At 36.6% G+C, this 26680-nt stretch overlaps 1 protein-coding gene across 1 annotated transcript in view; it reads left to right on the forward strand.

Moving 5' to 3' along the window:
• The window catches only part of SIL1 (SIL1 nucleotide exchange factor), a 294004-nt gene that overhangs the window by 198897 nt on the left and 68427 nt on the right, over positions 1-26680 (forward strand). The window contains exons 6-7 of the mRNA XM_044664561.1: positions 3709-3802; positions 8825-9016. Coding sequence (XP_044520496.1) covers positions 3709-3802; positions 8825-9016 — 286 coding nt within the window. The remainder of the gene's footprint in view (positions 1-3708; positions 3803-8824; positions 9017-26680) is intronic.

Raw genomic sequence — 26680 nt, forward strand, 5'->3', positions numbered from 1 at the left:
GAAACTTGAGGCAGGGAGAATAACAAATAGGCTATTGTAATAGTTCATGCATAAGGTGGGACTGGTTGTAAGAAAGAGTTAGGGATTGAGGATTACCTCTAAATAGTGAGCTTGGGTGATTGGGGGATGGTGGTGTCCTTGACAGTAAATAGGGAAGTTTGAGAGAGGGGAGAGGGTTTGGTTCAGTTTGGACATTTTGAGTTAAGATGTCTTTGAGGACAATCTAGGTCAAAGATGTACAAATGACAGTTGGAGATATAAGACTGGAGAGTTTATATCTGGATAAGTAAGATTTGAGAATCATCTACATGGAATTGAATCCTTGAGAATTGATGTTATCACAGATTGAAATAATAGAGAAAGCAAAGAGATCTCAGGATAGTGCCTAAGGCGATATCCACCTTTAGTAGTCCCAGCCTACTTAAACATTTTGCAAAAGAGATTAAGAATCAGGTTTATAGTTTTAAGGAAAAAAACCATCAGTAAGCCTAGAGAGAAGAGAATATCAAGGAGTAAAGTGTGGTCATCATCACCAAAGGTCATAGAGAAGTTGGAAAGGATGAGGATTGGGAAAAGGCCACTAGATTTGACAAGTAAGATTTCATTGCTGGTAACTTTGGAGAGAGCAGTTCGGGTTGAATGATAAGACTGAAACCTAGATTGTAGAGATAAAAGAGTGGGAAGAAAGGTGGAAGAATTTATTGTAGAACAGCCTTCTCAAGGAGTTTATCCACAAAAGGGTGGAGAGATATAGAATGATAGCCAGCTGGGACTGATAGATCAAGTGAGGACTTTTTGAGGATGGGGTGACAGAGGCATGTTTGTAGGCAGTCAGGAAGCAGCCAGTGGTCAGGAGGCAATTAAAGATAAGTATCATAGAGAGAACAGTTGGAAAAAATGAGGTGGAATGGGATCATGTGCATTTAGAGGAGAAGGACCACCTCTTCATGTGTTGCTGGAGTGAAGGAAGAGAAAGTATGGAAGGCATCAGAGTTATATGAGATAAATAATTGAGAAGAGATAGCTCTCTTACATTTTAAAAGTGAAATATATGAGGGGCAGCTAGATAGCTCAGTGGATAGAGTGCCAGACCTGGAAACATAAGGGCCTGGGTTCAAATTTGGCATCAGACATTTCCTGGGCAAGTCACTTAACTCCAATTGCCTAGCCTTTGTTACTCTTTTGAAGATTAGGTAAGATTTAGGAAAGAAAAAAAAAAAAAGAAGAAGAAAGTGAAGGCAAAGGAAAGCAGAAGCCAGAATGGTTAAATATTTTGGTAAAAAACACAAAGTAAGACAAAACTGGTGTAATTTCAGGACTCAGTTAGCTTTCCTAGTTCTACAATTAGTTTTATGAGAAGAATTATGGTATCTTAGAGTTGGAAGGAATTTCAGACATCACCATATTCATATTCCTCATTTTGCTAGTGAGGAACCTGAGGCATAAATTGGGAATGGATTATGAGTGATGTTATGACAAATGAGTAGTACAGTCTAGATTACAATCTTTCTGCTCTGGCCAGCCAAGAGAAACTCTCACTCTGTTTTTAGCTGTGGCCAAGGTTATTGAATTGAATTGGTCATGGATTGTGAGGGCAGTGATCTGTGGAACACTTCCCCATCCTCTGAAAATTTTAAAATGGGAATTAACTTACAGTGGTTTCCTGTCTTTCCCAAGCAATGACTAATATGTTATCCTTGGTACTAGATTTTCCTTCATTTCCCCATTAGACAAATCTGCCATCTATCCATTTAACACAAATGAGAACTGTTGGCAAATCTATCGTCTCTGCGTCTCTGATGGATGCCTCTCTCCTTCAGAGTTGAATGGTCATAGCTTGGCTCAGCTCCAGGGCACTTTCCTGTGGAGATTATTTTTCATGATGTCTAATAGGGTTTCTTCCAACATTGTTTTTTTCTTTTAAATATGTTTTTTATCAATGTTTCTTGTTTATATCATCATTGTTTTTCCCAGTATCTCTCCCTCTACTCCCACAGAGCTTTCCCATATAATATTATTTTTTTAAAGACTAAAAAAAATGGGAAAGAAGAAAAAATCGGCACAACTAATCAATATATTGAACAAGTTTGAAAACACACATAACTCTTGAGGACCTCCCATCTCTACAAATGAATTAGGAATGTCATATCTCTCCTTTGAGTCATGCTTGATCTTTATAATTTTGCTGCATTGACTTTTGATTTTTGTGCATTTGTTCTTTCCATTTCCATTGTTGTAGTCATTGTGCATATTATTTTCTTGGCTCTGATCTCTTCACTGTGTATCAGTTCATATAGACATTTGTATGTTCCTCTGTATTCATCACAATCATCCTTTCTTGTAGCACAGTGATATTCAATTATATTTGTGTGCCACAATTTCTTTAACCATTTCCAATTGGCAGGCATCTACTTTGTCTCCAGTCCTTAGCTATCTCCATAAGTGCTGCATATGATATGTTTTGGTGCATATAAAGACTTTCTTATCAATGGCTTGCTCTCATGCATAAAATTGTGACCCATTGCCCTCTGGTAGTCTTACCATGGCAGATAGTTGGGGACATTTCCTTAGAGAAATAGAATTCAGAAATGTCTGGAAGAAACAGCAGGAAACAGTTTGGAACTATATCTGTCTATGTTTAATATAATGTTTCTCTTGCTTCTATCCATTCTTCTTATTAAGTATACACTTCCTTATGACTCCTTTTAGCTAACCCAATGCCACTTATTTCATGGCAGAGTTCCATGAGTGAAAATGATTGAGTGACAGTGGTTTGTGAAGGAAAAAGAAGCTTTTAAACTAAATTTCCAGTTCCAACAAGTAGAATGTACTAGAAATATGACTTAATTGATTTATATATGTAGTCTCACCCATTAGACTGTAAGCTTTTTGGAGAAAAAAAATCTGACAACATATATCAGTGAATATTGCTTTCTTATAAAATAATGAAGGGCGTCAAGAAAAATATATGCTTTAAAAAATTCCTTTGGGTTAAATCTGGGATTGGATTTACTTTCCCAATCAGTGGGTATCTATTTAGCCTCCAATTCTTAGCTTTTCCAGAAATGCTCCTTTAAATTGGTGCATGTGAAGACTTTATTTTTTTATCAATGAAAAATGTATATTTAAAAATATTCCCCTGGGTTAAATCTGGGATGGATTTACTTTCCTTTTATTCTCAAATCTCTGGTAAGGTAACTGGATCTAGACTGACTCTTGTGTACAGAATGCTTATCACATTTTTAGTTAATAGATTCTTTTAACAGTTGAAAATATGTATTTAAAAAGGGAAACATTGGGTTACAAAACCCTCTGGGAGTTGGTACCAAGGTCAGGTGTTACACAGGTATATGCTTCTGCCATTAAGGAGTCACTAGTCTGTGCTATTCATAAATAATCACAACTATAGAGTAATTTATATAGTGCTTAATATCAACATGGGGTACACACATAAATCTCTGCGCAATTAGGTATTTTGTACTCAGTGACTGTAGATGAGTATCCTGAATGCAACAGAGCGTAATGTAAAGGGTATCTTGGGTGTCTCCAAGACAGAACTGGTCCCTTGGTTCTTCCCCCGCCTCCCTTGCCTTAGAACCTTTGGGTGTCATTATATGTAGCAGATGAAGCCTGCCATGGCTCTCTAGCGGGTCTCTTTTCCAAGGGGAAATGGTCCCTCTGACTAACTTTGGGATTGTATTTTGTTAGGTTGGATCTCAACACGCATGGTTTCACATCTCAGGACCTCAAGAGTGCTCTTGCAAAATTCAAGGAGGGAGCAGGGGCTGAAAAGGAAGATAAGGTATATTCTTTTTCCACAGGATTCCATTAAAGCGCATTCTAGATTTGTTGTAGAAACAAAGTTCTCCTGAAACCATTGCAAGCATCATGGGTTTGCTACTACTATCATTCCCTTTACACCGCACCCCACCCTCCAATGTAGAGCAAAGACAATAATCAAGGAGGCAGCGTGTTTAGGGGACAGAGAGCTTGCCTCAGAGTTAGGAAGACTTGAGTTCTGGTTTCAAATGTGACACACACTTGCCTTTTGGCTCTGGGTCAATCACTTAACCTCTCCATGCCTCGGGCAGTTCTTTAAGGTGAATTTTTTTATTGAAGCCTTTTACACTACTGAAATCATAGGCCCTGCCCAGGGAAAAAAGCAGTAAATAATAATTACAGAATAGTTTATTTAATACTTAATCCAAAGTAAGAAAAAAAAGGTTTGTGGGCTTTATAACATTTTTAAAAATGGTATCCTCAGAAAATTCTTGTGCTATGAGTTAGGACTTGGGCCAGCTTCCCATTGTATGGGTGAAGAAACTGAGGCTCAGAGGTAGAAAGGGTCATATACCCAGACAGAGGAATAAACTGCTTCATGTAAGCTTAAGTCCTTTCTTTTTTAAGTTTGGTTCATGCTACCTTCAGCTTATGAGTCTTCAGGAAACTTTTTAAAGCTAAGCTTTCTCGGGGCAGCTGGGTAGCTCAGGGGATTGAGAGCCAGTCCTAGAGACAGGAGGTCCTTGGTTCAAATCTGGCCTCAGATACTTCCCAGCTGTGTGACCCTGGGCAAGTCACTTGACCCCCATTGCCTAGCCCTTACCACTCTTCTGCCTTGGAGTCAATACTGACAGAAGGTAAGAGTTTTAATAAAAAATAATAATAAAATAAAGCTAAGCTTTCTTAAAACCTTTGGAAGAGGCAATGTTAGAGTGAACAGTTAGATTGGGTGTGTATCAGGAAGCCTTGGAATCCCACATTGTAACAGTAACCTGAGCATATAGATTGTGCAGATGGTGAAGGAAATATGCTGAATACTGAGGAAGGTCCCAGAGGATCCTTAGGACCCTCAGGATGACCCCAAGCCAGTGGACTAAACTTGTTCTTGCTCTTCAGACTCTCTCCTTTTATACATTCACTCCCTAGCAGCTGAGAAGATGAATGAATTATATATGATCTAGGCTTGACTTATAAATCAAGAACTTGTCTATCTATTGCGTCCTTTCCAATATTCTGTATTTTCTCTTCCTTGGAAACAGTTTTTCTCTTGCCTCCTTCACATATTCCATTCATGGTTGAGAGGTTTCAGTGTTTAGCAAGAAGTTTAAACAATTTTATAGCTCTTAAGTTTTTCAGTTGCCATTTTCCCAATTGAAGCATAAGTCCTTTCTTTTTTATGTTTGGTTCATGCTACCTTCAGCTTATGAGTCCTCAGGAAACTTTTTAAAGCTAAGCTTTCTGGGGGCAGCTGGGTAGCTCTGGGGATTGAGAAGCCAGACCTAGAGACAGGAGGTCCTAGGTTCAAATCTGGCCTCAGACATTTACACTTCCCAGCTGTGTGACCCTGGGCAAGTCACTTGACCCCCATTGCCTAGCCCTTACCACTCTTCTGCCTCGGAACTAATACACAGTATTGACTCTAAGATGGAAGGTAAGGGTTTAAAAAAAAAAAGACTGGTGCATAGAACTGTAAAACTTTTTATCTTAGAGAACACTGCTTTACAAAAATGAGGTATGGAAGGTCAAAGGGGGAGCATTTATTAAGTGCCTGCTATGTGCCAGCTCCCATGCTAAGTGCTTTACACATATTATCTCATTTGATCTCACAACCCTGGGAAGTAGATTATCCCTATTTGACAAATGAATCTGAGGCGGACAGAACTTAAGTGAACTAGTAAGGGTCTGAGGCTATCTAGATTTGAACTCAGGTTTGATTTGATTTTAGACCCAGTAGTCTAATCTTTTGTGCCACCTAGCTGTGAGGAAGTAACTTACCCAGTCACAGAGATAATTACGTAAAAATTGGATTGTTTATATAACCATGTCCTCATCCCAGTGTAAAAAGAGTTTGAAGCATCCATGAACAAATACAAGTTTGTATTTGTCATTAACAGGGATGATGTTAACATTTTGTAAAATCAGGAGGTTACTTTTGAACAAAATTCTTTTTTTTCTTTTTTTTATGTCAATAGAATTATTTACTTTTAATTTAATTTAATTTCTTCCAATTTTATGTAAAAATAGTTTCCAACATTTTAAAAAGAATTTTGAACCCTAAATTCTCTCCTTCTTTCCCTCCCCCATCTCCTGAAATGCTAAACAGTCTCATATAGATTTTACATGTTTAATCATATAAAATATTGTTTATATTGATTCTTTTATGGAAGGAAAATCAAACAAAAATAATATTAAGAAAATAAAAGTTTTCTTTGGTTTAGATTCAGACTTCATCATTTCCTTCTCTGGAAGCAGATGGCATTATTTTCACTTATTCATTCATTCATTTATTTATTTTAATTTTTAGTGGTTTTTAATTTTTTAATTTTTATTTTGAATATTTTCCCATAGTTACATATTTCATGTTCTTTCCCTCTCCCCCAGACCCTCCAAACACAATTCCACTGGGTTTTACATGTATCATTGATCAAGACCTAATTTCATAGGGGGCAGCTGGATAGCTCAGTGGAGTGAGAGTCAGGCCTAGAGATGGGAGGTCCTAGGTTCAAACCCGGCCTCAGCCACTTCCCAGATGTGTGACCCTGGGCAAGTCACTTGACCCCCATTGCCCACCCTTACCACTCTTCCACCTATGAGACAATGCACCGAAATTAAGGGTAAAAAAAAAAAAGACCTAATTACATATTATCGATAGTTGGACTAGAGTTATCGTTTAGTGTCTCCATCCCCAATAATATCCCCATCAACCCATGTGTTCAAGCAGTTGTTTTTCCTCTGTGTTTCTCCTCCCACAGTTCTTCCTCTGAATATGGCTAGTTTTTTTTTTCTCATAAGTCCCTCAGCATTGCTCCGGATCATTGCATTGCTGCTAGTAGAGAAAACCGTTATGTTGAACAAAATTTTCAAAGAAGTCAGGAACTTAATTTCATTCCATGGAATTTTAATATGCTAAAAGAATTAACCTTCTCCTTCCAAAGACTCTCACTTCCCAAGAGGACTCTGGATTATTAATATTATTGAGTCCTATCTTTTAGACTCTTAATGTCTTTGACACTGCTATTTGCCTGCCTTTATGTTTTGGGAGTATTTTATCATTGTTAGCTGCTCTCACCCCCACCCCCCAACTCCACCCCATAAGGGAGTTGGTTGCTGTTTTGATGACTTCAGTTTTTAAAATTAATTAATTGCAGTTCATGGTTTGGCCTATGGTCCAAGAGTGGGGTCCAGTTCCTTAGCCAACATATCCACTTATGACTCAACCTTGTAGCAGACAATCTATAAGGTTAGGTGCTGTGACAATATCTCCCTTTTTGGGCCCTGGGAAGAAAAATAGGGAACCTTGCTGAATGAGTTTTTTTGCAAGGAACATGGTCCTTTTTTTCAATTGGGCTCTTTCATTCCCTTTGGATGCTGTTGCCAAGAGGTGCTTGTCGTGGGTGGGAGAAAAACCCATAAGTAAGAGATGAGCAATTTGGAGCTGATTGCTGCTCATCATCCTGATATTATAAATATCTATGCCTTTTAATTTTTCTTGAATGACAGAGACTCTATTATTTGAGACAGAAATGGCAGTGTCCTTTCAGGGTTTGTGAGCATTATTTTTTGCAATTGGAATGCAAAATAGAGACCATCACATTTTTGAAATATTCAGTTAAAGGCCTTTTCCCACCTAACGGCATAACTTGATCTCAGAAACACTTTGTGTACATATATAGGGAGGGGTGAGTGTAGATTGTTAGGGATTTGGGTACAGTACATGCAGTAATTTAGCCATTTCAAACAGTCACATAAATTGTACACCTGTGGTTAGATTGACAGTAATGACAGTGATTTAATTTTCATCAGTAAATTGTTCCCATTCTTGACAGTTCTTTCTGCCCACAGTTTTTTCTTTCCCAGGCTTTCCTAAAAAACTTGCTTTGTCAGGTGGGAACACTGATACAGAGCAGAGATTAGGGTTTAGGCTTTCTGACCATTGGTGTCCCAAAAGTCTCAGGAATGGCCCAATGTGCTTAACTCTCCATTCCAGATCTAATTAACCGCTTACACTTAGAAATTGCATGTTGGCAGTTGTAAGAATGGGAAGGTTCCATTCTCTGCCTTGGAAAAGCATATATAAGGACATGTTTGTTATTTTTTGAGTCTATGAGATTTATCCAAATCAGAGGTTCTTTTCTGAAGTTCTTCCACATGTATTCTAAATGTCTAAGTGTATGGAGGCTAGTTCCTGGGATTCTCTTATCTGGATATAGTGGAAGGATTTAGTGTTTTAGAAAGTGCAGAATCAGGAGAGGCAGGTCCTAAACCTCTCGGGCATCAAGGGTTATTGTGAAGGAAATACTTGACAAGATAATTTATGCCTTTTAAAAAATGTCACATCTGTTTCCAAATATATCCATCCCTCCCCCTACCAATAGAACCATCTCTTGTAACATTAAAAAAGAAAGCAGAACAAAAGCAGTTTGGTAAATTTAACCAGCACAATGATTGTCGATGACAGTATATGCAGTATTCCACACTCCTTTGTTCCCCCAGCCTGCAGTGAAGGGAGGAAAGGGCATTTTCTCAGCTCTTCTCCAAGACCTAGCTTGGTCATTCTACTTATACAGTATTTACTTTTTTCTTTTATCAAAGCAAGTATTTTCTTAAATGTAAAGTGATCCACTACTGTAAAAGTTTCAGGAACTTTTAAATATATACTCAATGACTCCATTTTCTTTTACAGCTTCACACCTTTCCCCACTTTACTCCCCCATCTTCCCTCCTAGTCTCCACTCATGCTGTTTTATTCTTTCTTGTGCCCTCGCACCCATAGACCTCAACCACTTTCACTTCTGCTTGTCTTTGTACTTATTTTCTTCCCTAGGCTCGGCAGGAAGAGGTCAGGCGACGTTTCCGCCCTATTGAAGATCTGAAGAAGGACTTTGAAGCATTGAATGTTGTCATTGAGACTGACCTTCAGATTATGATTCGGCTGATCAACCAGTTCAACAGCTCCAGCACCACCCTGGAAGAGAAGATAACTGCTCTCTATGATTTGGAATATTATGTGCATCAGGTGAGGAAGCAAAATGTGTACTGAATATTAACCTTTGAGGTAGATTACCCTAGTCACTATCTTGAATAGACCTGAGTTGTTGCTACCCTCCAAGTCCAAAGGATGTTTTTACTTGGAAAAATTGGACCCAAAGCCTTCGTGATTTCAAATGTGGCCTCCTTGTGTTATGGGATAAGAGAAGAGCTAGCCAAGGGGAAATCACACTTAGGATATGTGATTGCAATCAAAGATTTGCTTGTGACAATTAAGTAGAATTCCCAGGCATTTTTCACTCTTCTTTATCCTCCCTCCTTATAACAAGTCAATTGCCAAGTCTTAATGTCCTTTCTCTTTGAAACATCTGGCACATCACTGGTCTTCTTTCCACTTAAATAGCACTATCCTAATTTAGGTTCTTATCTGTTTTATTGGTTTTGAAACCTCTCTTTTTTTCCAATTTGTTTTTTACAATATCTCCTTCTATCTCCACCATGAAACACTCCCCGTAACAAAAAAAGGTTGTCATATTGACCAACATTGCAACTTTCTCTGACAACTTCTGCAATATTGTGTGCATGCAGTCTCTCACATCTCTACCAAGAAAAGGAAAGTGTGTTTCATCATCTATTGTTTTGGAAACTGTGTTGGTCAGTGCATTTAATCAGAGTTTCATGGCCTTTTTGTGTTTGTAGTTGTATCTAAATCTTAGAGATATCTCAAACCTGACATGTCCAAAACAGAACCCACCCTTCTTCTAAACTTCACTATTTCTATTGAAGACACCATGATTATTCTAGTCTCCAGGTTTAGTAGTCTTCATAGGCATTTCTTGCCATTTCTCCATTTACATTTGTATTTGACTCCTTTCTTTAATTTGACTCACACTGCTCTCACTTTAATTTGGGCTCAGCCCATGCATTGATTATCTTAGTAGCCTTCTCATTGGTCTTCAGCGTCAAGGCTCTTCTCAAGTCATACTTTTCTTCTTGGAGCTACCAAAGTGATTTTCCTCAAGCACAGATATGACTGTTTTACTCATTCAATAAGTTTAAGTGGGTATAAAATGTGTTTATCTCTTAAAACCATTCATCACTTTTTTGCAACCTGACTTTATGGCTTCATTGAATGTATTTCCTCTTCCACACTCTGAGGATCCAGCCTCACTCTCCTATTTCTCTTCAACTCCTAGCTCTTTACCTTTGCCGAGGCTATCCTCCAGTCTGGAGATCTATCTATCATCCCCAGATAATCTGATAAAGACAGCTTAGTTGATAAGTAAGTAAAGGACATGGATGATCTTTTAGCTCATGCTTCCAGCTCTCTCTCTTGTAGCATGGAGTTTATTATATATACTTCAAAACTCATTTCACACAAAAGAACCCCTTTTAAACTTTTGTGTTTGTGCAGAAACACAAATTATGTCATATCAAAGCCCAATAAAGTTATAGTTTTACAAAGAATTTTCTTATGAAGATAATGCTGGATGAGAAAAAAGTTTCAAGGTTAAAAATGAGCCTCACTTTATCTAAAAGTTATTTTGCCTGAGCTTGCCACTCCTTGGGCTGCCCGGAGAAGTTAGAGATATACCCACAGCTATAGCTTTACTCTGCTGAGTGAAAAAAAGGCTGTTAACTCATTAAGTGCTGGTTTACTAAGAACTTAAAGTTTTCCTAGAAGGCTATAATGTTTTTCAGTAAGAAAAGGTGTGAATCATAAAAGGGGTCAAAAGACGAGTCTCAGATTTTCATCTATTTGAGACTCTGTTTCTCTTATTGGCCTTCCACACTCCAGGCCTATAATGTATGTTATTCTCACCTCTTTCTCCTACTAGAATCCTTCTTTTCCTTCCAGGCTTAGCTCAAACAGTACTTTCTGCCCCAAGTTCCTTTCCTGCACCTCCCCACAATTCCCCCCCCGCCCATTTTGTATTAATTTGTATTTATTTGCTTTGTATTTAATCTGTATTCATGGATATCTGCTTGTATTCTTAACCAGAATGTAAACTCTCCATGATTTGTAACTGTATTTGTATCCCCCATTATAATACCAGTATAGTAGGTATTTGATAAATACTTATTAATTATATATAATTCACCTGTTTCTCCTTTCTTTACTCTGTCTTCATTCATATAAGCTTTGCCATGTTTCTTTGAATTCCTTATGTTCATTCTGTTTAGTATCATAGTGGTCATTTTCCTAGAGAGGGCCAAACAGAAGTTCAAGGCAACCCTGTAACTTTACCTACTATTAGAACCAAAATTCTATGGCAAAAGAGGCATTGGGCTATGTTGGGAAAACCTCAAGCCCTTGGTTAAGAAGGATTTCAGAGGCCATTGCTATTTCTGCTTGACTTCCAGCATAGGGTTTTTTTTTTTTAATAATTTTTTATTTTTAGAAAAAATAAGTCATGTTTTTATTTTCCCCTTCACCCCCTTGACCCCCTCCCCCCTCCACTGTAGCTAATTCGCATTTCCACTGGTTTTAATATGTGTAGTCAGTCAAGGCTTATTTACACATTATTGATAGTTACATGAGTGTGGTCTTTTCAGGTCTACATCCCCAATCATGTCCTCATCAACCCAAGTGTCCAAGCAGTTGTTTTTCTTCTGTGTTTCCACTCCTGTAGTTCTTCCTCTGAATGTGGGTAGTGTTCCTTTCCATAAATCCCTCAGAATTGTCTTGGGTCATTGCATTGCTGCTAGTACAGATGTCTATTACATTTGATTTTACCACAGTATATCAGTCTCTGTGTGTTCTTCTGGCTCTGCTCCTTTCACTCTGCATCAATTCCTGGAGGTCTTTCCAGTTCACATGGAATTCCTCCAGTTTATTATTCCTTTGAGCACAGTAGTATTCCATCACCAACGTATACCACAATTTGTTCAGCCATTCCCCAATTGAAGGGCATACCCTTGCTTTCCAGTTTTTTTGCCACCACAAAGAGCGCAGCTATAAATATTTTTGTGCAAGTCTGTTTATCTATGATCTCTTTGGGGTACAATCCCAGCAATGGTATTGCTGGATCAAAGGGCAGGCATTCTTTTATTGCTCTTTGGGCATAGTTCCAAATTGCCCTCCAGAATGGTTGGATCAGTTCACAACTCCACCAGCAGTGCATTAATGTCCCAATTTTGCCACATCCCCTCCAATATTCATTACTCTCCCCTGCTATCATTTTAGCCAATCTGCTAGGTGTGGGTGGTACCTCAGAGTTGTTTTGATTTGCATTTCTTTAATTATTAGAGATTTAGAACACTTTCTCATGTGCTTATTGATACTTTTGATTTCTTTATCTGAAAATTGCCTATTCATGTCCCTTGCCCATTTATCAATTGGGGAATGGCTTGATTTTTTTATACAATTGATTTAGCTCCTTGTATATTTGAGTAATTAGACCTCTGTCAGAATTTTTTTGTTATAAAGATTTTTTCCCAGTTTATTGTTTCCCTTCTGATTTTGGTTACATTGTTTTTCTTTGTAAAAAAACTTTTTAATTTAATTTAATCAAAATTATTTATTTTACATTTTGTAATTTTCTCTAACTCTTCTTTGGTTTTAAAATCTTTCCTTTCCCAGAGATCTGACAAGTATACTATTCTGTGTTCACCTAATTTACTTATAGTTTCCTTCTTTATATTTAAGTCTTTCACCCATTCTGAATTTATCTTGGTGTATGGTTTGAGATGTTGATCTAAACCTAATGTCTCCCATATTGTTCTCCAATTTTCCCAGCAGTTTTTGTCAAATAGTGGATTTTTGTCCCAAAAGTTGGGCTCTTTGGGTTTATCATACACTGTCTTGCTGACATCACTTACCCCAAGTCTATTCCACTGATCCTCCTCTCTGTCTCTTAGCCAGTACCATATTGTTTTGATGACTGCTGCTTTATAGTATAGCTTAATATCTGGTACTACTAAGCCACCTTCCTTCATGTTTTTTTTCATTATTTCCCTTGATATTCTTGATCTTTTGTTCTCCCAAATAAACTTTGTTATAGTTTTTTCTAATGTAGTAAAAAAGGTTTTTGGTAGTTTGATAGGTATGGCACTAAATAAGTAAATTAATTTGGGTAGAATGGTCATTTTTAATAATTATGTTAGCTTGTCCTACCCATGAGCACTCAATGTTTTTCCAATTGTTTAGATCTAGTTTTACTTTTTTGGAAAGTGTTTTGTAGTTATGTTCGTATAATTCCTGTATTTGTTTTGGTAGATAGATTCCTAAGTATTTTATTTTGTCTAGGGTAATTTTAAATGGTGTTTCTCTTTCTACCTCTTGCTGCTGTGATGCGTTGGAAATATATAGAAATGCTGATGATTTATGTACATTTATTTTGTATCCTGCAACTTTGCTAAAGTTGTTGATTATTTCTACTAGCTTTTTAGTTGATTCTCTAGGATTTTTTAAGTAGACCATCATATCATCTGCAAAGAATGATAGCTTAGTCTCTTCATTACCTATTTTAATACCTTCAATTTCTTTTTCTTCTCTAAATGCTACTGCTAGTGTTTCTAGTACAATGTTAAATAAAAGAGGTGATAATGGGCATCCTTGTTTCACACCTGATCTTATTGGAAAAGCTTCTAATTTATCCCCATTGCATATGATGCTTGTTGATGGTTTAAGATATATACTGTTTATTATTTTTAGGAAAGAACCTTCTATTCCTATACTTTCTAGTGTTTTCAGTAGGAATGGGTGTTGTATTTTGTCAAAGGCTTTTTCAGCATCTATTGAGATAATCATGTGGTTTTTGTTGGTTTGCTTGTTGATATGGTCAATTCTGTGGATGGTTTTCCTAATGTTGAACCATCCTTGCATCCTGGTATAAATCCCACCTGATCATGATGAATAACCCTCTTGATCACTCGCTGGTATCTTTTTGCTAGTATTCTATTTAAGATTTTTGCATCTATGTTCATTAAGGAGATTGGTCTGTAATTTTCTTTCTCTGTTTTTGATCTGCCTGGCTTTGGAATCAGTACCATATTTGTGTCATAAAAGGAGTTTGGTAAGACTCCTTCTTTGCTTATTATATCAAATAATTTGTATAGTATTGGGATTAATTGTTCTTTGAATGTTTGATAGAATTCACTTGTGAATCCATCAGACCCTGGCGATTTTTTTTTTTAGGGAGTTCTTTAATGGCCTGTTCAATTTTCTTTTTCTGATATTGGATTATTAAGTATTCTATTTCTTCTACTGTTAATCTAGGCAATTTATATTTTTGCAAATATTCATCCATATCACCTAGATTACTAAATTTATTGCTATATAATTGGGCAAAATAATTTTCAATGATTACCTTAACTTCCTCTTTATTAGAGGTGAGGTCTCCTTTTTCATCTTTGATACTATTAATTTGGTTTTCTTCTTTCCTTTTTTTAATTAGATTAACCAGTACTTTGTCTATTTTATCTATTTTTTCAAAATACCAGCTTCTAGTCTTATTTATTAATTCAATAGTTCTTTTACTTTCGATTTATTAATTTCTCCTTTGATTTTTAGTATTTCTAAGTTAGTTTTCATCTGAGGATTTCTAATTTGTTCATTTTATAGTTTTTTTAAGTTGCATGCCCAATTCATTAACCTCTGCCCTCCCTAATTTGTTAATATATGCACTCAATGATATCAATTTTCCCCATAGAACTGCTTTGGCTGCATCCCATAAGTTTGGGTAAAATGTCTCATCATTGTCATTGTCTTCAATGAAATTATTAATTGTTTCTGTGATTTGTTCTTTCACTAAATTATTTTGGAGAATCATATTATTTAATTTCCAATTAGTTTTTGGTTTGCCTCTCCATGTATTCTTACTAATAACTATTTTTATTGCATTATGATCTGAGAAGGTTACATTTATTATTTCTGCTTTTTTGCATTTATTTGCCATGTTTCTGTGCCCTATTACATGTTCTATCTTTGTGAATGTTCCATGTGCTGCTGAAAAGAAGGTGTATTCCTTTTTGTCTCTATTTATTTTTCTCCAAATATCTATTAACTCGAATTTTTCTAGGGTTTCATTCACCTCTCTTATCTATTTCTTATTTATTTTTTGGTTTGACTTATCTAGATCTGATAGGGGAAGGTTCAGGTCCCCCACTAGTATGGTTTTGCTATCTATTTCCTCCTTGAGCTCCACTAGCTTCTCCTTTAGAAATTTGTAAGCTATTCCATTTGGTGCATACATATTGAGTACTGATATTTCTTCATTGTTTATACTGCCTTTAATTAGGATGTAGTAACCTTCCCTATCTCTTTTAACCTTATCTATTTTTACTTTGGCTCTGTCAGAGATCATGATAGCCACCCCTGCCTTCTTTTTCTCATTTGAAGCCCAAAAGATTTTGCTGCATCCTCTCATTTTCATTCTATGTCTGTCTGACTGTCTGTCTGTCTGTCTGTCTGTCTGTCTGATGTGTGTTTCTTGTAAACAACATATGGTTAGGTTTGGGTTTCTAATCCACTCTGCTATTTGCTTCCGTTTTATGGGTGAGTTCATCCCATTCACATTCAGTGTTATAATTATCAACTCTGCATTCTCAGACATCTCTCTTCTAGTCCTGTCCTTTCTTCTTTCACTGTTTCCTTCTATACCAGTGTTTTGTTTTTAATCAGTTCCTATAATCCCCTCCCTTGTTGTACTTCCCTTTCTCCCCCCCCCCTTCTTATTCCCCTCTTATTGTTCTTTAAAGCTACACAGGGGTCCCCTCCCCCCCAAGCCCTCTCCCTCTCTAGTATTGTTTCCCTCCCTACCAGTCCGTTTGTTTCCCTTCTACTTCTCTATAGGGCGTGAATCAATTTTCTGCCCCTATGGNACCAGCTTCTACTCTTACTTATTAATTCAATAGTTCTTTTACATTCTATGTCTGTCTGTCTGTCTGTCTGATGTGTGTTTCTTGTAAACAACATATTGTTAGGTTTTGGTTTCTAATCCACTCTGCTATTTGCTTCCGTTTTATGGGTGAGTTCATCCCATTCACATTCAGAGTTATAATTATCAACTCTGCATTGCCAGACATTTTGATTCTCTCTCCTAGTCCTGTCCTTTCTTCTTTCACTGTTTCCTTCTATACCAGTGTTTTGTTTTTAATCAGTACCTATAATCCCCTCTTATTGTTCTTTAAAGCCATGCGGTGCTCCCCCCACCAAGCCCTCTCCCTCCCTAGTATTGCTTCCCTCCCTACCAGTCCCTTTGTTACCCTTCTACTTCTCTATAGGGCAGAATCAATTTTCTGCCCCTATGGATCTGATTGTTCTTCTCTAAGTTGATTTCAATGCACTTAAGTATTGAACATTCCCTCTCTCTAACCTCTTTACCCTTACAGTGTGTTGTTATTTTTCCCTGTTGATCCCATGTGCTTCTTTATGGAATATAAACTTATTCCTTTTTGTTTGCTTTCCTTTTTTTCTTATTGTTATCTTCTTCCCCCCTCCCAGTTTTGTGTATATTTATACATACATACATACATAGATACATACATAAATATATTTATATATCTCTTGACCTTTCATCCTATACAGTTTGTCCCTGTTCCCTCTATGTAAACTTCTTCTAGTTACCCTGTTGGTGATAATAATTTTTAATATTTGCCAATACCTTTTTTTCTTCTTGGGATATAAATTGATTGAACTTGTGTCCCTTAAAGAAAAGAATTTTTTTTCTCCCCCCCCCCCCATTCTCTTAGTTACCTTATGTTGATTCTCTTGAGTTCTGGGTTTGGGCAGCAAACTCTCTGTTTAAGTCCGGTTTTTTCTTGATGAATGTTTGGAAGTCCTCAATTTTATTGAATGACCATACTTTTCCCTGCAGTAATATAGTTAGTCTTGCTGGATAGTTGATTCTTGATGGTAGACCCAGTTCTCTTGCTTTCCTGAATATTGTGTTCCATGCCTTCTGGTCCTTCAATGTAGGTGCAGCCAGATCCTGTGTTATCCTAACTGTGGTTCCCTGATATCTGAATGACTTCTTCTTGGCAGCTTGTAATATTTTTTCTTTGGTCTGGTAGTTTTTGAATTTGGCTATAATATTCCTGGAAGTTGTCAGTTGTGGATTAAATGTAGGAGGTATTAAATGCTATCTAAACTTTTTCTTTTATCATGATGTTCTGGTAAACCAATAATTCTTAAGTTGTCTCTTCTAGCTCTGTTCTCTAGATCTTTGGTTGAATCAATGAGGTGTTTCAAATTTTTCATTTTTTTAAATTTTGTTTAATATATTCTTGCTGCCTTGTGAAGTATTGAGTTCTGTTTTTTAAAGACTGAATTTCATCCCTTGCTTTTTGATCGTCCTCTTTCTGGTCTGATTTTCTTTGTAGATCATCTTTTCCCTTCTTTGCTTCATTTTCAAGCTGGCCAATTCTGGCTTTAGAGACTTTATTTTCTTGTTTTAGCTCATGTATTTCCTTTTTCAAATTGTCTTCAGCCTCTCTTGATTGTTTTTTGAGTTCCTGAAGTTCTTGAATTAATTGAGTTTTAAATTCTTGAGTTAATTGAATTTTGAGATCTTCCAAAGCCTGTGTCCAGTTCGCTGGAACTACTTCCTCTTCTTCTATTTCTGTTTCATTTGCTCTCTTTTCACTTCCTTGAAAGAAGCTGTCAATTGTCATTTCTTTCCTCTTTTTCTGTTGCTTACTCATGTTTTTTTCCCTTCCTTGTTCTGCTAGTTTGAGCAGATGTATTTAATGATCTTTGACGAAAGATTTTCCATCCAGGGGCAAAGGTTTGTAGTTACTTTCTCTGCCCTTTGAAGACTTCTCAATCTCTCCAATTGTTGGGATTAATCCTGTATTGATTGGATTAATCTGCCCTGAGGCTAAAACCTCAAAACCTCAAGGGGAGGGAAAAACAAACAAACAAAAAAATCCAAAAAAGGTGGGGTGAGAAGAAGTATTTTCTCTGAACTGAGCTCTCCAGCAGTGGGGTCCCCCTGCGTACTATCCACTGTGTTTGATCTGGTTTTCTTTCCTCTTGAAGCCCTGCGTTCTTTATCTCGGTATGAGGAAACCAAGCCAAGCGGTCTGCGCTCTGGGGTTTGGCTCTCTCTAAGCCACCATCTTCTGGGCGTTTTTTGCTGTGTTTCTCTGGTTTTCTCCTCCAGTCACCTCTCCAGTGCCTGTGTTTGATTCCCTAAGTCCTATGCCAGCAAGGTCCTCTCTCCTGACCAGTGCACCCACTGGCCCTGAGACTTCCCTGGCTGCTGGAGACTCCACACAGCATGTGGGGGAGGCGTCCTGGGATCCTGGGATTCCCCTTCTATTCCCTCAGTCCTGATAGTTCAAGTATTGAAGCCTTTTTCTTGGTGTACCTCTTTAGTTGTGCTGCAGTAGGGTTCCCCCTGCTCTGTCCCGTTATTAGATTTGGTCCGCTTTCTTCTCGAAGCACATTATTTTCTATCTTGGTGTTTAAGGGTGCGGAGGTTTTAAGATTTGCTCTGTCTACGCCGCCATCTTCCTGGAAATCAGCATAGGGTTTTTTAAGAAAGCCTTCTTTAAAACCTTTTGTCTTAGAATCAATAATTATTATTGAATAAGTATCTGTTACAAGGCAAAAGAGCAGGAAGGGCTAAACCAGGCTCACACAGGTAGGAAGTATCAGAGCTGGAGTTGAGCCTAGGTCCTCACACCTCTGGAGCCACCCAGCAACTCCCAGCCTAGGGTTTTAACAACATTAGTCTGGTGTAACCACAATTACCTTATCTGAATATTATACCACTACTTATTCAACTATTCCCCAATCTGTGGGTATTTCCAACTTTTGGCTACCACAAAAAATGGCTCCTACAAATATTTTATTTATGGAACTTTTGTTTGTCATTGTTCTTATTTGGATACTTTTTTAACCAATGAAATTACTGATGCAAAAGGTATAAAGAATTTAGTGTTTTCTGATGACTTTAGTTTTCCAGGAAGGTTGGACCAATCCAGTTCACAACTTCCTTCAATAATGTTTTAATGTGCCTGACTTCTCACAGTAATGACTATTTTGTCCTTTCTTATGTTTGCCAATTTGATGAATGTGAAGTAAAAACCTCAAGTTTGTCTTAATTTATTTGTTATTGTAATTGAGAATAATTATAGATGTTTGCACTTCTTATGAAAAATCTACGATCATTTAAATATTGCAGAATAGTTCTTCCTTATACAATTTTTGTAGCACTTTCCTATTCTTTTGTATTAATTTTCAGTTAACTGCCATTTTATCTTTAATGCCTGACTTTTTTTGTGGGTGTGTGGGAGAGGCTAAGTAGAATGCTATTTTATTATGTCATAGTACACATTTACTATCTCAGTTTGCATTTAAGCCTAGATTTTCAGCAGATACACAGTACTTGTTTAATGATAAAATTTACTCTTCTTTCTACCTTGGAAAACTAACAGTGGTAAATGTTGACAGCAAGGGGCAGCTGGGTGGCTCAGTGGATTGAGAGCTAGGCCTAGAGATGGGAGGTCTTGGGTTCAAATATAGCCTCAGATACTTCTTAGCTGTGTGACCCCGGACAAGTCACTTAACCCCCATTGTCTAGTCCTTACCGGTCTTCTGCCTTGGAATCAATACATGGTATTGATTTTGAGATGGAAGGTAAGAGTTTAAAAAAAAAAAAAAGCTGACAGCATATTGGACAATCTGCCCCCTCTATGGAAAGAAAGGGAAGGGTGTTTCATCATTTCCTAGGAACTAAAATTAGACACTGTGTACAAACTGAATTTTATATCTTTTAGGATTGTTTCTTTTGACATTATTATAAGTTTTATACATAGTGTTCTCATTTCATTTTCTTATATTTTCTACTATTTAATAAATCTTTCAGTGTTTCTATGAATTCCTCATATTCACATTTTTGTGTGTGCAATAATACTTCATTACATTTATATGTTGTGATTTGGAGTATATATGAAGGATTAGCACCTCTGGTGCAATTTCTTTTCTCATTGCCTACTCTGATTCCTTTAATTTCTTTTTTCTTATTGCTAAAGCTAGCATTTTTAATACAATATTACATAATACTGGTGATAATGGACATCCTTGCTTCATGATTGATCTTATTGGGAAGACTTCTAACTTATTCCCTTTGTAGATGATATTTGCTGAAGATTTTAGATTGATACTACTTATCATTTTAAGAAATAACCCATTTATTCCTATGCTTCCTGGTGTTTTTTAATAGGAATGGGTGTTGTATTTTGTCAGAGACTTTTTCTGTATCCAAATAATTTGGTCATTGATATTATGCTGATTATTATGCTGATGATTTTCCTAATAGTAAACTAACCTTCCATTCCTGGTGTAAATCTCACCAGGTCATAGTGAATGATTCTTGTGATATATTGCTGTAATCTCCTTAATAGTATTTTATATAAATTTTTTGCCTCTATATTCTTTAATGAAATTGTCCTATACTTTTCTTTATTTTTGCTCATCCTGGCTTAGGGAAGAAGGCTTTGTTTCCTTTATGAAACAAATATGAAACTATATTTGTTTTATAAAAAGAATTTTATAAAATTCCTTCTCTGCCTATTTTCCCAAGTAGTTTATATCGTACTGGGATTAGTTGTTCTTTAAATGTTTGATAGAATTCACTTGTGAATCTGTCTGGCCCTGATTTTTTAATAGGGAGTTCCTTGATGACTTGTTCAGTTTCTTTTTCTGATATGGGATTATTTAAGGATTCTATTTCATCTTTTGTTAATCTGGTCAGTTTATATTTGTGTAAATATTCATTCATTTCACTTAGGTTAACAGATTATTGGCATATAATTAGGCAAAATAACTCCTAAATGACTGCTTTAATTTCCTCTTCATTGGTGGTGTTCATCCTTTTCATTTTTGATACTGATTATTTGTTTTTCTTTCCTTTTTTAAATCAAATTAATGCTCTATTTTACTTGTTTTTTTTTTTTTGTTTTACAAAACCAACTCCTAGCCTTATTTATTGTTTCAATGGTTTTTTTACTTTCAATTTTTAAATTTCTCCTTCAGTTTTAAGGATTTCCAGCTTAGTCTTTAAATGAAGATTTTAAATTCATTTTTCTAGTTTTTTTTAATTGCATGCCCAATTTATTGATCTGCATTTTCTCTCTTTTATTGATGTAAACATTTAGAGAGATAAATTTCCTCCTAAGTACTGCTTTGACTCTATCCCACTAATTTTGATGTGTTGTCTCCTCATTGTCATTCTCATTAATCAAATTATTGATTGTTTCTATAATTTGTTCTTGGCCCACCCTTTTTAGCATTAGATTATTTAGTTTCCAGTTAATTTTTGATTTGTCTTTCCATGGTGATTTATTGATTATAACTTTAATTGCCTTATGATCTGAAAAGAATGCAGTTATTATTTCTGCTTTTCTACATTTGGTTGTGAAGTTCTTATGATGTAATACAGGGGTCAGCAGCCTTTTTGGCCGTGAGAGCCATAAACACCACATTTTTTAAAATGTAATTTCATGAGAGCCATATAGTGCTCACAGTGTGCACTCCTGTAACAGTGCACACTCCTGTAACAGTGCCTGAAAAAAAAATTGACTTAATGGCTCCTGCAGAAAGAGCCATATGTTGCCGACCCCTGATGTAATATGTAGTCAATTTTTGTGTAAGAACCAAAAGAAGGTATATTCCTTTCCATTCCCATTTAGTTCTCTCCAGAGATCTATAAGTTCTCATTTCTCTAAGATTTCATTCACTTCCTTTACTTCTTTCTTGTTAACTTTTTGGTTTGATTTATCTAGATCTGAAAGGGGAAATTAAGGTTCCTCCACTAATTACTCCTGAAGTTCAATTAATTTTTCCTTTAAAAATTTAGAGACTATACCATTTGAGGCATATATGTTTAGTACTGATATTGATTCATTGCTCATTTCCTTCCTTATATCTTTTAATCAGATCTATTTCTGCATTAGCTTTGTCTGGGATCATAATTACTACTCCTTTTTTTGTTTGTTTATTTTACTTTAGATGGTGCACAATAAATTCTGCTCTAGCCCCTTACTTTTATTCTGTGTGTATCACCCTGCCTCAAATGTGTTTTTTGTAAACAACATATAGTAGGATTGGGGTTTTAAATCCCCTCTATCTGCATCTGTTTTATGGGTGAGTTCATCCCGTTCACAATTATGATTACCAACTATGTATTCCCCTCCATCTTATTTTCTACTTTTGATCCTGCTCTTTTTCCTTTCACGTTGTCCCTTCTCACCATTGTTTGCTTTTTATCACTCCCTCCCCTACCCCTCTCTCCTGTTACCACCCCTCTTTCCTTGTCTTATTTACCTCCTACTTCTCTATAGGGTAAGATAGGATTTTATACCCCAGGGAGTATGATTGTTAGTTTCACTCTGAGCCAGTTACATTGAGAGTAAAGTTTAAGCATCTCATCACCATCTTTATCCTCTCCTCCACTATAATTGTTTTTCACGCCTCTTTAGATGAACAATGAAATTATCATCCTTTCCTCTGGCTGTGGTTTTCTCTTTACCTGACACATATATCTCTGCCTTTCATTCCTTTTGCTGTTTTTTAATAAAAGTTTAGTAGAAGCAAGCAGCATGGAATTTAGTTTTGCCTCTTCCAAATGTAACTTTGGGAAAAACAGTATTCAGGATTATTTCTACATATTTAAAATGGACAAAATAATCCCAGTCTCACTCTGTCCTCCAGGATTGATTTGAGGCTGTGTAAATTTAACATAAATCTATATCCCTCTTTCTTTTCTAGAAGGAAAGTTTTGAAAATCCATCTTGGTCTCACTCTCACCCTTTGATTGGGTTGGGAATGAAGCTTGAGGCTTATCTGTATAAGAAAATCCTTTGGCTGTCTGTCATGCCAGAAGACCCTTGCCTTTTGTCTCACTGGTACCTGGAAGATTGACCTTTGATCTGGACTGAGGTCAAGTCTGTCCAAGCAGGGAGACCCAGAAGAAGTGATATCACCGGGGTTGTAAGTTATAGAGGAAGGAAGTTTGTGCTCTCTTGGCTAGGAAGCAGTGGGAGTGAACAGGACATGTAGTGAATGAAGAGCACAGGTTAGCTAGGCAACTGGCCATGTGATTATGTGCCTTTTTTTCTCCCCAGCCCACTTTCACTATTTAATAAGCAATTATAAATTAATATAAAATCTCCCAATAATTTTAATCTTTACAAGGATAAAAAGGAGCTGTATGCCAATATGAGTAGTTTTGACAATCTTGAATTTATTTTAATCTTTAGTAAATTTAGTGACCCTTTCTGAGATAGACCAATTCATGGAAGTTTGTTGTTAATTTAAAACAAAAGTAGCAGCTGTTCTCATGGGGTAGTGGAGAGTATTAGAGCTTCTATTCTAGGACATTGCCACTCACATTGTAGAGTTTTCTTAACCAAAAGTAGACATTGTGACCCAGAAAGTAAAACATCTGCAATGAAACCCAGTTGAAAAAAGCAGCTTAGGCTAATGAAAATGATGATTCCATATGGATTGAGAATTTTATTAAGTTAATTATTTAGGGATAGACAAACTCCCTCCATGGCTCCCGGTTTATTATTTGACTAAAGACATTTTTTTAAAAAGCAACGACTATGATAGAGAACCTGGAATTTGGTTCCTAGTTCATTCTAATGGGGATGGTGTGAGGATCAAATGAGATATAGCATGTGAAGCACTTTTCAAATCTTAAAATACTATATAAATTCCACCTCTTATTATTGCTTCCATTTAGGTTTTTTCACAAGTCAATTCAACAAACATTTATTTATTAAGCACCTTTTTTATACCAGGCACCATGCTAGGCATGGTGAATACAAATATAGGCAAAAAGAAAGGTAGTCTTTCCTCTCAAGGAACTTACTTACTAATTTATGACACAAAAGGAAGGTGAATAGCCTGGAGGGAGGGAGAAAGGAAGGAAGTGGTGACAAGGTAGAAAAGGTTGGAGAGTTTGGAGCAAAGTAGGAAGAGAAGTGAGCCATGGATGGCTTTGTACCTTCTTCAAAAAAGTTTTTATTGATGTTTTCTGTTTCTTACATCACTCTAGTTGTCCTCTCTACTTCCCAGAGAGCCATTCAACACAACACATAATATTTTATAGAGAGGCAAATATTCAAAACAACTGATCATATATTGAAAAAAATCTAAAAACAAGTTCAGTAGGTAATATTGGTGGGCCTCTCACCTCCACAACAGGGTAGGTTGAGGTGGCTTCTCCCATCTCTTCATTTGATTTCCTGCTTGTCTTTATAATTTTGTTAGATTCACTTTTGATTTATTTTTTTCATGAGTCATTCTTTCCATTTATTTTGTTGTAGTCACAGTGTGTATTGTTTTCTTAGTTTTTCTTAATTCAACCTGCATCAGCTCATATAGCTCTTTCCTTGCCTCTCTGTATTCATTACACACTTCATTTCTTATAGTGCAGTGATACTCCATTACATTCATGTACACAATTTGTTTAACTGTTCCCCAACTGTTGGGCATCAACTTTGTTTCTGATTCTTAGCTATCACAAAAAGTGCTGCCATAAATGTTTTGGATTGTATGAGGATTTTCTTCTTTATCAGTGGCTTCCTTTGGGTATAAGCCCAGTAATGGAATCTTTGATTCAAAAGGAAATTAATATTTTAGTCACTTTATTTACATAATTCCAAACTGCTTTCCCAAATTCCCAAAAATTAGATTTAATGGAACTTACAGGAAATAAAAAAAGATCAGAGGCATAAGCAACTCCAAGTACCCCTAAATATATAGATTTAGTACAAATATAATGATGCCTTAATAATTCAGTTTAAATTATTAGAAATCTCATCTATTTATGAGTAAGGTAGGGAATACCAGCAGTTATGAATTTGTGTTGATAGATGTGTTTGGAGTAGAAAGGAGAAAAGTCATGGGGCTCTAGTGTCTGTCAAAAGTTGGTCTCTGCCCTATGGGTTTCCAATCACTGTGTTTATGTAGATAATGGTTAATTCTCTGCTCCCTTTGCTGTCATTAAAGGGGAATCTTTTGTCTTCAGGGAAACAAATGGCCTTTCTAATAAAGATCCATTATCTCATCTTGGAATGTTAATTGACCCCAGTGCTTTGAAGCAACTTAGAGAGCAGAACGAAGTTTAATCTCTGTTGAAGAACTTCAGCCTGGCTGAGGTTATGCCAAGTAACAGACTTTGAAGCAACCTTTATACAGATTGGAGTCAGCTTCTAGTTCTTCTACATTGGAAGACAGCCACAAAATTCTAGGTGTTAGATGTTCTTTGCAAGTTCCAGACTCTGTGGGGCTTGAAGATCTTCAGAGAAGGAAAATTTCTCCCTTCTAGTGTCCATGTTTCTTTTGGGCACCTCTAATTCTTAGGGGATTTTTTGCAACATCAAACTTAAATCGACCCCTGCAACTTATATGCATTGTTTCTGGTTCTGTCCCTGTGAGACTAAGCAGAAGAATATCTAATGCCTTTCAAATACTTGAACAGTTACTGGGTTCTCCCCATTTCATTCTGCTCACTTTTCTTTGCTTCAGTTTGACGTCATTCCTGGGTGCCTTTGCAGATCCAAGTCTGAGCATTATACTCCTATATTGTCTGACCAGGGCTGTGCAACACACTGGCAACTAACCCTCATTCTGTGTACTTCAGCCCTAAAGCACTCTGAGTTCATGTTCATTTCTTTGGTTGCAATTGACTCATACTGAACATCTGCTAAAACCTCAAAATCTTCACATAAAAACTACTCTACAGATATAAAACTTGTCTATTTGATTTTCTTTTGAACCCAAGTGTAGGACTTTACACTCATTCTTATTATCAGATTATTAATTATTCTATTGTTATTACTTATTCTCATTATTAAATTTGGGGAGTAGCTAGATGACTAAGTGAATAGAAAGCCAGGCCTGGAGACAGGAGGTCCTGAATTCAAATTTGACTCCAACTTCCTAGCTGTGTGACTCTGGGCAAGTCACTTAACCCCAGTTGTCTAGTCCTTATCATTCTTCTGCTTTGGAACTGATACTTAGTAATGATTCTTTTTTTTTTTTAATTTTTTAATTTTTTAGAAAAATTTTCCATGGTTACATGATTCGTGTTCTCACTTTCCCCTTTACCCCCCTTTACCCCCCCCCCCATAGCTGACATGCATTTCCACTGGTTTTAACATGTTCTTTGCAATCAAGACCCATTTCCATATTATTGATAGTTGCATTGGTGTGGTCTTTTTGGGTCTACATCCCCAATCATGTCTGTATCAACCCATGTGTTCAAGCAGTTGTTTTTCTTCTGTGTTTCCACTCCTGTAGTTCTTCCTCTGAATGTGGGTAGTGTTCCTTTCCATAAATCCCTCAGAGTTGTCCTGGGTCATTGCACTGCTGCTAGTACAGAAGTCCATTACATTCTATTTTACCACAGTGTATCGGTCTCTGTGTACAATGTTCTTCTGGCTCTGCTCCTTTCACTCTGCATCAATTCCTGGAGGTCTTTCCAGTTCACATGGAATTCCTCCAGTTTATTATTCCTTTGAGCACAATAGTATTCCATCACCAGCATATACCACAATTTGTTCAGCCATTCCCCAATTGAAGGGCATACCCTCGTTTTCCAGTTTTTTGCCACCACAGAGAGTGTGGCTATAAATATTTTTGTACAAGTCTTTTTATCTATGATCTCTTTGGGGTACAAACCCAGCAATGCTATGGCTGGATCAAAGGGCAGGCATTCTTTTATTGCTC

Source organism: Gracilinanus agilis, chromosome 2, assembly GCF_016433145.1.
Source record: "Gracilinanus agilis isolate LMUSP501 chromosome 2, AgileGrace, whole genome shotgun sequence".
Taxonomy (NCBI): domain Eukaryota; kingdom Metazoa; phylum Chordata; class Mammalia; order Didelphimorphia; family Didelphidae; genus Gracilinanus; species Gracilinanus agilis.